The sequence below is a fragment of the Lepisma saccharinum genome, chromosome 13 (assembly GCF_977018435.1).
Source record: "Lepisma saccharinum chromosome 13, izLepSacc3.1, whole genome shotgun sequence".
Taxonomy (NCBI): domain Eukaryota; kingdom Metazoa; phylum Arthropoda; class Insecta; order Zygentoma; family Lepismatidae; genus Lepisma; species Lepisma saccharinum.
The window spans coordinates 19,841,557-19,854,705 of record NC_139241.1 but is presented as its reverse complement, the minus strand read 5'-3'; the positions used below and the strand labels follow the sequence as shown (position 1 = coordinate 19,854,705).

General features: G+C 37.5%; 1 protein-coding gene across 3 annotated transcripts in view; it reads left to right on the top strand.

Moving 5' to 3' along the window:
* The window catches only part of krz (beta-arrestin protein kurtz), a 117,924-nt gene that overhangs the window by 93,440 nt on the left and 11,335 nt on the right, over positions 1–13,149 (top strand). For all 3 annotated transcript variants that reach the window (XM_083133936.1, XM_083133938.1, XM_083133935.1), the window contains one exon: positions 6,590–6,733. In XM_083133936.1, the coding sequence (XP_082990062.1) occupies positions 6,590–6,733 (144 nt within the window). The remainder of the gene's footprint in view (positions 1–6,589; positions 6,734–13,149) is intronic.

Genomic DNA, 13,149 nt, shown 5'->3' with positions numbered 1-13,149 from the left:
GTTCTTATTTTGTGTAACATTTTTTACACTTTCTTTAAAACGTACAATATTATTATATAGTACATACAAAGCTTATTTTCTGAGCTACGACCAAGTATAAAACATCCGTGGTAGGGATGTATTAACGAGGTTTTCCTGTAACACTTTACTTTTATGACATCCCAAACAGATCACCTGGTACATTCCTACAACCACGCAAACTTTAATTGAAATCAGACTGATACTTCTTGCCAAGAAAATTATAACATTGTATGAAGCGGCAGTGTTGCCAGCTTATAGAACAATGTACGAAATTTTGCTTATAGGGTTGGCCCTATGGACACTGGATAGACCAATTTTGGAGGGAAGCATGACAAGAGACCACACACTATGAGGATATGTAATGCCAATGTCGCAATTTTTTAAAAAATGGAAATTAACGGTGTTCGGAAATGTTACGTAATTACAGAAAATTTTGAAATTTTGACCTTTGAACCACTTTCCCCCTGGAACCTTAATTGTTGGATGTTACTTAAAATGTTGCTTTCTACTCATTCTAACATTTAGAATTTAAATTGTTCAAAGAAGGTGGTGGTTTAGAAGTTATATCCCTTTATCTTCAATCAAAGGCTTTGTCAAATGGCTCTTGTTAATGATAGTAAAATGGATATATTGTTTTATAATTTGAGTATCTAATACCTTTAGAGGTATACTAATGAACAAAAGAGACAGAACTGCAGGATTGCTATGTGTCTGGAAAACTTGGAAAACAGGAAAATATCAGGGAATTTTGCAGATCGCCTGGAATTTACAACCATTTTGGAGTCTGCAAGAGAAAAAGTGCAAAATGAACAAACAACTTCTGGATTCAGTTCATGTGATTCCACTCCAAAGAAAGATTCAGTTTAGAAACTTGTTTCATTCATTTTTATGATTCTCAGTCTTGTGCAAAATTATGGTTCATTCGAATTTCTGCAATAAATTTTTACTTTTATAATACTAGATATTAGAAAGAATATCAAAGTAAAACTTGCAGTCCAGATATCTGATTGATAACTAAAGTACATTGACAATATGATCATAATTATCAGAAAGGATGGGGAAGAAGAGGTTATCGTCTATTATTTTACAGATCTTAGTCTTGTTGGCATTTCCTATAGAATTCCTATATGCAACAAAAATTCTCCAGATGCTGTGTACTTATAAATGTAAGCAAGAAAGCAGTCTTTTCTACGACATTAAAAATCCGCCAGAAAATGAAAAATTGTGTATGGTTTATGAACTTTTTCTGTTGTTTTTATATTGTGTAGATCTGTTATGGATTTTTGGACTGGAAAACCTGAGAATGTCGGGGAATTTCATAATCAAATAATCATAGCAACCCTGGAACTGAAATACATTGTATAGTTTTTAAGAAATGTCATATTAATTCTTCCATGTGGTCTGGGCAAATTTCAAACATAGGGCCTTTGGCTCCATGTCCCCCTGGACCCTTAATTGTCAGACGTTGCTTAAAATGTTGCCTTTTAATCATTCTTACATATAGAGTTTTTTCAAAAAGCTACAGTAGTTTGAGTTATAGCAATTTTTAAAAAATCTGACCCATAATAATATGAATTCTAGAGGAAATACCAAGAAGACTAAGATCTATAAAATAATAGACGATCATCTTCACCAACTTTTCCTGTGTTTTTATGCTTGTGATAACCATAGACTACAAGAGAAATATTTCATAATAATATGATGGTAAGAAAGGGAAATCAGGGACTTCTTCAAACTTCACTTGTTAAGGGCATGCAAGACAGTCTCCGCCTGGCTTTTCCCTCTGAGTCAGTGTTGCCAACCTAGCTCTCTTGGAACCAGATCTGGCTCTTTCATGCACTTGTTTGCCTGTGAAGTGGGGTGCCTACCCCGTGCCTCACCAGGGTTGCTACGCGACTGGAAAACCTGGAAAACAGGGAAAAGTCAGGGAATTTGGTTGGTCAGGGAAAAGTCAGGGAATAGTCAGGGAATTTAGCTTATTTTCTGGAATTTACGTGCATTTTGGAGTTGCAGGAGAACCAGTTACAAAATGAACGAACGGTTCATTTCCACTTCCGAATTCGGTTCTTGTGATTCCAGTCCCCCCAAAAGATTCAGTTCAGAAACTTGTTCCTCTCATCATTATGACTTCTAGTCTGTTACGTACAGAGTTATGGTTTCTTCGCATTTCAATTCTATATTTATTCACTCTCGGATCTAGGTTCTTGGATCAGTTCATTTTGCGACTCGTTCTTGTGAACCTGTTCAAGACCGGAATTTGGAGAGGCGTGAGATTTTTCCTTAGAGAACAAGCTACTCAAGACGACACCTACGCACCAGCCATCCCCAGAATTTCTTGCGGAAAAAAATGTTGCTTTAGCTTTGTGTGTAGTGAGGAAATTTTCTTTCTTCAAGAACACACCCGTTCGGAACCCATTCTCTTTTGATACGTGAAGCGGAGCAGGTTGGTGTTTGGACAGTTCATTGGTGTTGGATCTGCAATAAAGCTTGAAGAGCAGAATTTCACGTAACTGGCTGTGGTTGACGTCACACTGGATGGGTGCGGACGCCGAGTAAAAACAAAGGGACTCACTACTTCGTTCCCCCTTGAACCCGTTCTGTGAATTTGAGTCCTTCGTTTGCGACCCGTTCAGAAGCAACCTGATGAACTAGTTCATTTGCTCGTTGTCGTAGTTTTTACATTGCAGAGATGTGTTACACCCGAGAAATTAGTGATTTTATGCAGTATCAGTGACGTCAATATTCGAATATACGTACACTGGTCACACGTCGGTGTTAGGTTAGGAATGTTGGTTTCATGCCGATAGTAATTTTACGTATTGTTCGCATGTAGAATGAAATTATGCTGAAAAGTGGTGAAAATGAGCCCAAGTTCCTTTTGTTTTATTACGATTTCATCATGCTACAAATGCAACTTTTACATGGTTCGATTTTGATGTATGTTTGTTAACACATACTGCAGAGTTTTAGCGATTACTTAAGATTTTGTTAATATATGCTTTTGTGGTTAGGTTAGGAATGTCAGGTTTGGTTGTCTTAGAATTAAAATAAAGACCCTGAATGCACTCTACTAAGGTTCCGATTTATTTCTACATTCATTCCCACTAGTTTATGATACTTACTGTAGCTTGTCAACCGGAGAATACCTTGTCCGTGGGAAGCGTTTATGATTGAGTAAGGTCATTTTGAGTCCTCCTCCGTAGCCGAGCGGGTTAGGCTTTCTCTCGTCTTGAGATCGTTTGCTATGGGATGGCGTAGGTTCCAATCCAGCTCTGGTCGGAATTTATTCGGCCTACGTATAGGGCCAGTGAGGAAATTGGGGAGCTCCGAGTGAGTGAGCGTAATCCGGTCGTGAAGTACTACAACGGCTGGGGGTCGGTTGGGCTGACCACCCGTCCCCCTAGTCTGGCTGCAGATCTCCACGCCCCCTTGGTGGCTCGCGTGGGAGGGAGGCCTGCAGTCGGTAGGTAAGCCTTGGCCCGATATTGGGTTGTTGCGCTCTTGGATTATTTTAAGGTCATTTTGAAGGTTTTTTTTCAACATAAATAACTTTTTCGAATCCAAATAGTGCTCATGATTTTAAGGAAGGTTCAAATTTCGTGTCACAATGATTGCCAAAATTCTATGATAATTAGTTTTCCTGCTAGGAAAATGTGAAAAAAAATAATCATAAAACATTCGGAACTGTTACCTTTTAGAAGACAGATTTCGATGTTTTCCGTAATATAAAATTGGTACCAGCATGTGGAAAACTCAAATAATGGAGATATTTGATTCCAAAGTATGGCCTGCGTATATATTTTTTTTAGGTGTATGGTTGGTCACCGGCCCCATTCAAGTTCTGAATTTCCATAATATATGTAGCCTATTATTTTCAATAAATTAAAAAATATAATCATTAAACTTATTGCATATTTTCTAAATGTACCTGACCTAATTTTCTGTTGTTTCTCAGGCTAATTGAGGTTGTATACAGGTTACATTGTAAAGCTTTGATAAATGCCACATTTTTTTATTGATTTTTTTACACCACTTAAATTGTAATGACTGAAAATTGGGAAGTACAATAGTTATTTATTTTTTCATTGAATAGTATTATATTAATCACTCGGTAAATTTTCAGCTAATAACTGTGTATATTCATATTCATAATAATTAACGTGCCTGCATATTTAATTGAAAAACATGAGGTTCAAAAGCAAATATCATGACGACAAACATGTCTGGAAAAAATGTATTTCTGGTCTGGAAAACCTGGAAAAGTCAGGGAATTTCATAATCAAAAAATCGTAGCTACCCTCACTGAAACCATCACTGATTCCGGCCCACATAGACCAACTTTTGCCATGATTATACATTTTGCATGTGACGTGATGTTGTTATATTTGCTGCGTCGCCCCATCCCCTCTTATATCGCCGGCTACTTTTTCTTTATAGCGCCGTGTTTACGTGAAATTGGCATAATAATGTTATAAGGGAATCCTTTATTTTCGATTTTGTATGACTATGAGATGAGCGATGCCACCTGATCTAGATGATGAAAACTAAGAATAAATTGTCATCAGTTTAGAGAGTTAACGGTAATAGCGCCCCACCCCTTTGACAACTAACATTACTCTAGGAAGCACTTCGTAAATCTAGCTCCTTGAAAGACAGTTTTAACTCCATTTAAGGTGAAATTTAGCTCTTTTATGCGCACCAGTTTTTTCAACACTGCCAGGAGGCAAGGTGAAATGCATTGGGCATATGGGAGTATTTTTTGATTTGTTATCTTGGGAATATTTTTTCTGTTCGTTTTAACCAATTAAATATTTAAGAATTGGAACAAAACGTGAAACAAGCAGCTGAGAACCTCTGCACCTGAGGATGTAAGAGTCCATTGCTTAAAAACACGTAGGATGCAAGGGAAACATTAACGAAAATAGTCATGGACAAGTTGCCAAGCAATACTTGTACATCCCACTGTACCAGTCTGGAAAACGTGGAAATCCTGGGCAAGTCAGGCAATTTAATTTTTCTGGAAATTAATGGAAATGAAATGTGTTTTTGGAAAAATCAATTTTTTGTAATAGTTGCTGAAAAAGGAAAAATAGGACAAGCAAGAAATTTTAAATTTGTTGAGGACAAACTATGCTTTAGTTTGAACTGAGTATTACCGATAGTTAACCGTAGAAATTGTGTATTAAATACTCTAGGAAAAGGGGTCATGTTTTGAACTACAGGGTGAATTTTTATACATGGAACCATTGGAAGTAGCCATAATTTACGAACCACGTGTCGTACACCTTTCAAACTTCAGTGGAATGTTCTACAGACTTGGGAGTTCAAACCACAATATGTTCAATGTGTGCCCCTTGCCTATCACGGACATGGCGCAACCTGACAACGAAATTGCGCACCACTGCTGCTAATGTGTTCTCAGAAATATTGAATATTTCTGCTTCTACGGCATTCTTCAGTTCTTGAATTGTTGTAGGGCTAGTCTGAAATACTCAGTCTTTAAGGTAACCCCAAAGAAAATAGTCACAGGGGTTCATATCTGGTGACATTGGTGGCCATTGAAACCCCTTCCCGTGCAATTGGGGATAACGATCAGACAACACACGGTGATCAAACATCTCCCTCAAGATAATGAAGAACTATTGTTGCCGTGTGAGGTCTCGTGACCCCCTTCCCCCTCACCTGTGCACACGCGTATGCTTGTTCTCGTCTCAAATTTCGATGCAAGGCCGAGGCTCATCTGAACTTGTGCAGCATCCTGTTTTGTGGAATGATAAGTGTGGTCGCCGCTACAGTGCAATGGTGCTTTCAAATATAATTCTCACCACTTTCCCCAACACACTTCTTCCTGAAAACACCAATTTCAAACCTACATACTGCATTTTCTACTTTCTGTACACAAAACAAATGGTGCCATGTGTAAAAAACCACCCTGTATTTTGAAATACAAATCTACTGCAATAAGTCCCTATTGGAATTTACCACTTTCTTGTTGCAATTTTTGACCTTGTTTCCTAGATATTAGGGTTATTACAAATATTACTAAATGTTACTATAATCATGTATTATTTATGCTATAATTGTTATATTTTTCATTTATTTTTTTTAACCATCGGTGGCAAGTATTGCATAAAATCTCACGTCAGATACCCCTATCCAACAGTCAATTTCTCTTCAGTCTCGTATTACTTTTACATGTGAAGTGAACATTCTAAAAACTTGGTCAAGTGGGATTCTAAGTGTGGTGTTTAGAGTGACCCCTCATACAAATATGTTTAAATACATAAATTGCCCTAATGACTTGGTGTGGAAAATTGTGGTTCTTGGTCTGGAAAAGACGGTGAATTTTCTTTCTACGAAATTGTAGACAAACCATTGTTCATAATGACCACCTTTGGACCGCATAAAAGTCTCTGCGGCCACTCATCAGTTGCATTATGTAATATACTGAGAAGGGAATCTGACACTGCCTTACAAGTTGCGATAGTATTTAATTGTAGTAGTAAGACTGGCTATAAAAAATGTAACATTGTTGAGCTTCATTTTCATTCTCTATACTTACTTTCAGGGACCTTGTAGCAGAACTGCCATTTGTTTTGATGCACCCGAAACCAGAAGAAGAGCTTCCCCCACCAATCCGATCTAGTCCCTCACACTCAAACAAGGATAACCAAGATGTTCCTGTCGACACGAACCTGATTCAGCTAGATACGTACGTATATATTTTTATCATCTTAAGTCTTCCTGCTGTCTCTAGTTTGGAGCATTTGGTTGTGAATGCTTCTTCGGTTGTTTTCATTTGCAATGGAACTTATTTTGTGTTCTTGTTTTTGTCAATTCAGATACCTTGGCAAGCTAGGGAATTAGTCATCAGCTGCGTAAAGGTAAACGAATTTTGCAGCAGTTATTGAATAATTTATTATTGTGATAGTAAAAGCACAGTGGTTTTTAAACATTAAGCTCATTTTAACATTCAGTATATAGAAGCAATTACAGTAAAATTGCAGTTATACATATTATCGCGATAGTACATTTTTCTCATTAGTACATGTTTTTCTGGCGGACCCTGTCAATTCCCCTAAGGTTGTCTATTATTATATTTCAGATGTAAGATTTTTCGAGTTATATGTTCAACAAGGAAAAGACTTCAGTTATGTGTTTTTAACTGTGCTCGCTCAAAAGAATGCTGCTTTTGGATTTAAGGTCAAAATTTCCATGAATATAATATGTGCCACCTGTTCCCTTACAGGTTTTTTTATCAGCCATAACCATGCCACCAGACTCTTGACTTGGAAATTGATTGGAATTCTATTTTTGCCCCTTGCTTGAACCAGATTGGCCTGTGCTAAATAATCCTGCTTTTGTCCTTTGCATTGTGTTGGGCAAGTTGCCTCTGCCTGAAGCAGATCGGAAACTGATCTCTTTCAAGCTCACTTTCCAGCCTGCCGTAGACAAAACAAACAAGCTGAAGAAAGGGAGGGGGTTCAACATCTGCTTGGCAGGTGGGGAAACATTCAGTTGTGTCTTATTTTCCATATTTAAAGATAATACAGTTGTTGAAGACAGAAGTTGCAATACTTTTTTTCAATCAAACAAAATCACAGATAAATGAATTATTGAACATTGTGTGCATTTCCTTTCTGCATTGCTATGAGTGTTCAAGAGAATTATTCTTGTGTTAGCCGCAAGATAAAGAGTTAAAAGTTTTGTTTCTCAGAAGGCAGGACAAGAATGAAAAGTGGCTTGTCTTTCAACTGCTTGTTTTATGTCATGTTTGTATTTCATAATTGTGAAAGCAAAACAGCCTTGCAGGACTGCAGATTCAGAACAATGCTATTTTTGCCTTATTGGGTGAGTCCTTGCTGTCAGAAGTGGATATTGGCAAGGGACTTCTTTGGAAGAGCCAGACATAAGACTGTGCTGGTAGCAGCCTTCCTCCAGACAGACTGGCATGAAAGGAGGGAAGAGGAAGTCAAAGGATTTATTTATAATGCACATGTTGAAGACAGGGAAACAGGAATACACCATTCATTTTTTTTTTAATCAGCAGCGTGCTTATTCCCAAACCAAGTTGAAGAAAGAAAGAAACTTTCTTTTCCTATGCCTCAACTTTCCTCTTGAGGTATTGAGAGCAAGACTCATTTGCTAAACTTTATGGAGAATCCCTTGGCCATCCTTGTTTTCTCTCTCCTTTATCGTCATTAATGACCTGTTGGCATGTGACTATCCTTGATTTCTGGTCCATCATCACTGTGGACCTTACTTGCCTGAATTACTCATAACTAGGGCCCGAACTTTTATGATTTTATAGTCATCATTTTAGGCTTTATAAAGTGATGATTTAGCCTTTTTAGGATTTTTTACCTTCCCGTATTTTTATTGAAATCAATCACAAATCTTTGCATTTACATGAGCATCAATACTGCAAACACATTTACCTTCACATATTACATGCTTACTAAACTTAAAGCATACAGAAAACACAAAAATTTCCACAGTTTCAATAGTAACAATGCATATATTCTTTTGTAGTTTGAGTATGTGATACCTAGTGTGATATTTATGGTGAATAAAACATCAAGATTTTGGTGCAAGAACTGGGAACATTTCGCTATCAAAAGTGGTATAAAAATGGCAAATTGGTGTTAAAATGGTGAAAAGGACCCTAAATTTGATTTTGAAAGTTCATGTATTACACAAAAGGAACATTTTCCTTCTAATAGAACATTTATGTAGTTATCAGAGTAATGAATTTATTCCTGTATAAAGAAATTTGTTTTAGCTTCTCAAATATTTACAGCAGAATCAATCAATTTTCCTGCAATTGCATAACTTACAGGATAATTGAGACTTCAGAAAATGTTGCATCGGTAAATAAACTCTAAATTTCTTCTTGAAGAGTTTATTTCACATTTTGCATCATTGTGTGACAAAACAGGGTAGGAAAATGCACTTCACACCTTTTAAAAACATGAAAAATGAACATTACAGTATGCTACTGTATTTATGTGTGTATAATGCACGTGCATGCATAATGTGCACCCTGGTTTTTCACAGGGAAAGTGACAAACAATTATATCTCGTATATAATGCGCAGTACAATCCAGGATCAAGAAATGGGTTTCTTAGTTGTAGGTCATGAAGCTGTTGCTATGCTGATCAACAGTAAAGGACATCATTCATATTCAATGAGTCATCTTTTGCTTTGTTGACCAAAAGGACAAAGAGGAGAATATCCTCTTGTTTGAACAATGTCACCAACCCATACCACCTCTGCCCTCTCACTCCACTGTGTGTAGCATCTCAAAGCTTTCACTCTTTAACCACCTTATTTATTCTGTAATAGTAGAAAGCGAGATCAAAATTACGTTATGGTTTTGCAGTGCTCACGAAGTTACTTTCTGTTATTTTTCGTCCAACAAGTACCACTGATACGCATCCCATGTAATGAGAGGCACATTCTCGAATTCTGCCATAATGGCACTGCTTTTCTTGGTGTTGCAGAACATTACATTACAATGTGAAAAATTGTGGGACATTGCCTTTAAACTTTATACATGGTTTGCTCATTTCCTCTTTACTTTTTGTAAAAAAAACCTTCAAAATATATATTTTTACCATGACCAACGTAACATTTGTAGGAGACACATTCAGGATCCTAAAACTAGCAGTTAGTAACACAAGATATCTTCCATTATGGCATTTACACACTCCACACTCCAACATGATAATGTTCCGTAAACATGAGAAAATCAATGCCAGTGTCACAAAATCATTTAATGACCGTGTACAGTTTCATGTTGGCTGTCCGAATTATTCCGTGCATAATACACACCACAGTTTTTGGGGGCAAAAATTTTGGAAAAGATTGCACATTTTACTCAAAATACGGTATTTCGCATTTCGTGTTTTTGTCAAAAACTAAATATGCATGCTCTAGTGATACCTTTTTATGCATGTTAATGAACAAAAAAGACAGAAGTATCTTGTGTATTTTTTCAAGAAATTGCTGCCATGTGGTGCTGGGATATACCATGTGGCTCAATAAGTCACTTAACACCCCCAGTACAAGGCCACTGCAGCATGGGATGTGAAAATGGCAATGATCAATCGTTGCCTGGCCAAGGGGGAACCACATTGACGTCACCTGCATGGTCGGCAGCCATCTTGATGTCCGCCATCTTGAAATAACTTCAGAAATTTAAATGGGAAGGGGGTCTTGCGACTTATCAAAATGGGCTAGAATTTCACCAGGAAAACAACTGTGACATTTGTTTTCACCTAACTTTAATTGTTGCAGAGTGAAAGCTGGAGAAGAACATTAACCTTTAGTGGTTGGAGTCACTCTCGTATATATCTGGACTCTCTGGACAGAAACTTTTCAAGCGACCACTTTTTAAACTTGTTGTGATGTACAAAAAAGAATCACAGCTTGAGAACTAATTGTCGCAGAAAGATGAAATCAGTTTTTTTTTTACATTTTTACATGAAATTTGTACATTGTGCTTCCTAATACAGTGAAATCTGATTTATACATTTTATGGTGGCAGAAGGGAAGAAAACGTATAACTGAGAAAAACATATTATTGAAAGATAATTAAAATGGTAAAATTAAGTACACAAAGAAAGAAAAGGTGTACTACATATGCATCAAAGTTTGCTGTATTGCACTGATCTATTCTAAATCGTTATTGTAAATTCACAAAATCACGAGAAGGAGTGCAAGCAAGGTTTACCTGCTTAATCAGTTCAGAAAATTCTCTGGAAGAAACCATGTTGAACATTAGGACGTTTATCTTGATCTTATGTTTACCGTAATTCTTTTTCCCCACTTTATACATTTTCCAAGTTCTGCCAATGACAAAATTTGCCTCTCCCTCCACTCTTAATTGCTTTTGCATCAGTCTCATTCATTCACCATGCGACCTTGAACTCTTGCCTTACAATCAGGAAACGAGCTCACTATTGCCAAAACGATAGTCATTAAATGCTGCTTTCTCTAGGGTTTTAACACATTCTAAAATGTGTGACTCGGGTGTCTTTGTTCTCCCTCTCTCCACAAAAACGTTCGTGGACAATTGAGAACTTGGCCCATGCGTAATCCTTCCTAGTATAGGGGAGGGGTCAGGGGGAACTTGCTTGGAAAATTTCCTTTTTTCTTACTTGCTGGGAAAGAAGTAAGAAGAATTTGCCAACCCCAGTTATCTGATATTGGTTTAGGAACGAGTGAAAAAAATTTGCTAATCTACTCTCACATGATATAATTAATCTGCAACTACTGTGCAGGGCTATGCAATAATTCCATGATGTAGCCTTCTTCTTAATGCAGCTATCTGCATAGGAAATATTGCTCGTGTGTCCCTTTCAATACAATAATCCTTCCTCCGTTCTTTTTGCAATTTGGTTTGGGAATAAGCACGCTGCTGACTTAAAAACAAAGAAAAATGAAGGCTGTAGTCCAGCTTTTCTTGTCTTCAACAAGTGCTTTATCATTAAAACACCCAGGACCTTGTATTGTGCCACCTGTGCGTTGGTGCCAGTCTGTCTGGAGGGAGACTGCTACCGGCCCCAGTGTTATGTCTGGCTGCTCCAAAGCAGTTCCTTGCTGATATCGCTTCTGACAGCAGTGACTCATCCAACGTAAAGGATGCAATTTTTCGTTCTTGTCCTGCCTTCTGATAAACAAAACCATAACTCTTATCTTGCGGATAACACAAGAATAATCCTTTTGAACACTAGAGCCAGTGGCATGCCCAGGATTTTCAAGGGGGCTTACGTATACATTTTTCTTGCCTCCCCGATGGCGTTGTGGTAACGTTCCCTTGTAATCAAGGGATTCTAGGTTAGATACCCAGTGGAGGCACATAGTGGTTCGGATCCCACTTTAAACTATAGGCCCAGTCCCGATTAACCTTCTGTGCATAAAGTTGACTTAAAAACTTTTAGTGGACGGAGCCTTGCGTGCCTGTATTCCTGTTGAAGCCGGCACCTTTTCAAGCATGCGCTCTTTAAACTTGCCGCAAGTTCAAAAATATCAGCTCAAGAACTAATTGTTGTAGAAAGAAGGAAATTGGTTTTGTTTTCTTTCATAAAGACAGGACTTTTAACAGAGGTAAAATTTACACATTGTGCCTCCCAGTAATTAGGGTTAACTAAATTTTGACAGAAGCACCACTCCATGAGGACATGTAATGCTCCTGCCGCAACTTTGAAAAGAAAAAAACTGAAATTAAAGTGATTGGAATTTTGCGTATTTAAAGCATTTCGCTTCTAGCGTCGGCCCTATGGATGCTGGATGGACCAAAATTTGAGGGAAGCATGACAAAAGACCGCTCTATGAGGATATGTAATGCTCCTGCCACAACTTTGAAAAGAAAAAATGTAAATTACGGCATTCAGAACTTTTGTGTAATTACGGAAAAATTTTGGGCCTTTGCCCCCACTTCCCTCTTGGACCTTTACTTGTTGGATGTTTCTTCAAATGTTGCTTTTTGTTCATTTATAATTTAAAATTTTTCAAAATATGGAGTGGTTGAGCAGTTATATCCTTTTATCTTCAATTTATCCCATAGCAACAAAAGGAAATATTTTTTTTTTCAAATAGCGCTTGCAGAAAGAAAATGCACACAGTATTTAGTATGATCGCTGGTTTCTTTCAGAACCATTCACACTAAAAATAAGTCACAGTTTTCAATAATTCGTTTATCTGCAATTTTATTTTGCACAAAACTCTGTCTTCAACAACCGTATTATCTTTAAATATTATGGTAATAAGACAGAGAAACCACCTCCCCCTGCAGGCCGTTTCCCTCCCTTTCTTCAGCTTGTTTGTAATGTTTATGACAGGCTGGGAAGTATGGTGCCAGTGACTTGTCTGACAGCTTGAAATATATCATTTTCCGATCACTTGCCCAACACAATGCAAAGAACAAAAGCAGGATTATTTAGCATAGTCCAATTTGGTTCAAGGATGTATTGCTCATTCCTTGCCCTCCGATTCAAGTGACATAAATAGAATTCCAAGTCTAGAGTCTGGTTGGGTGGTTGCAGCTGATAAGAAAACTTGTATGGGAATGGGTGGCAGAATTCCTATGCACAACAAAAATTTCTCCAGATGCTGCGTACTGC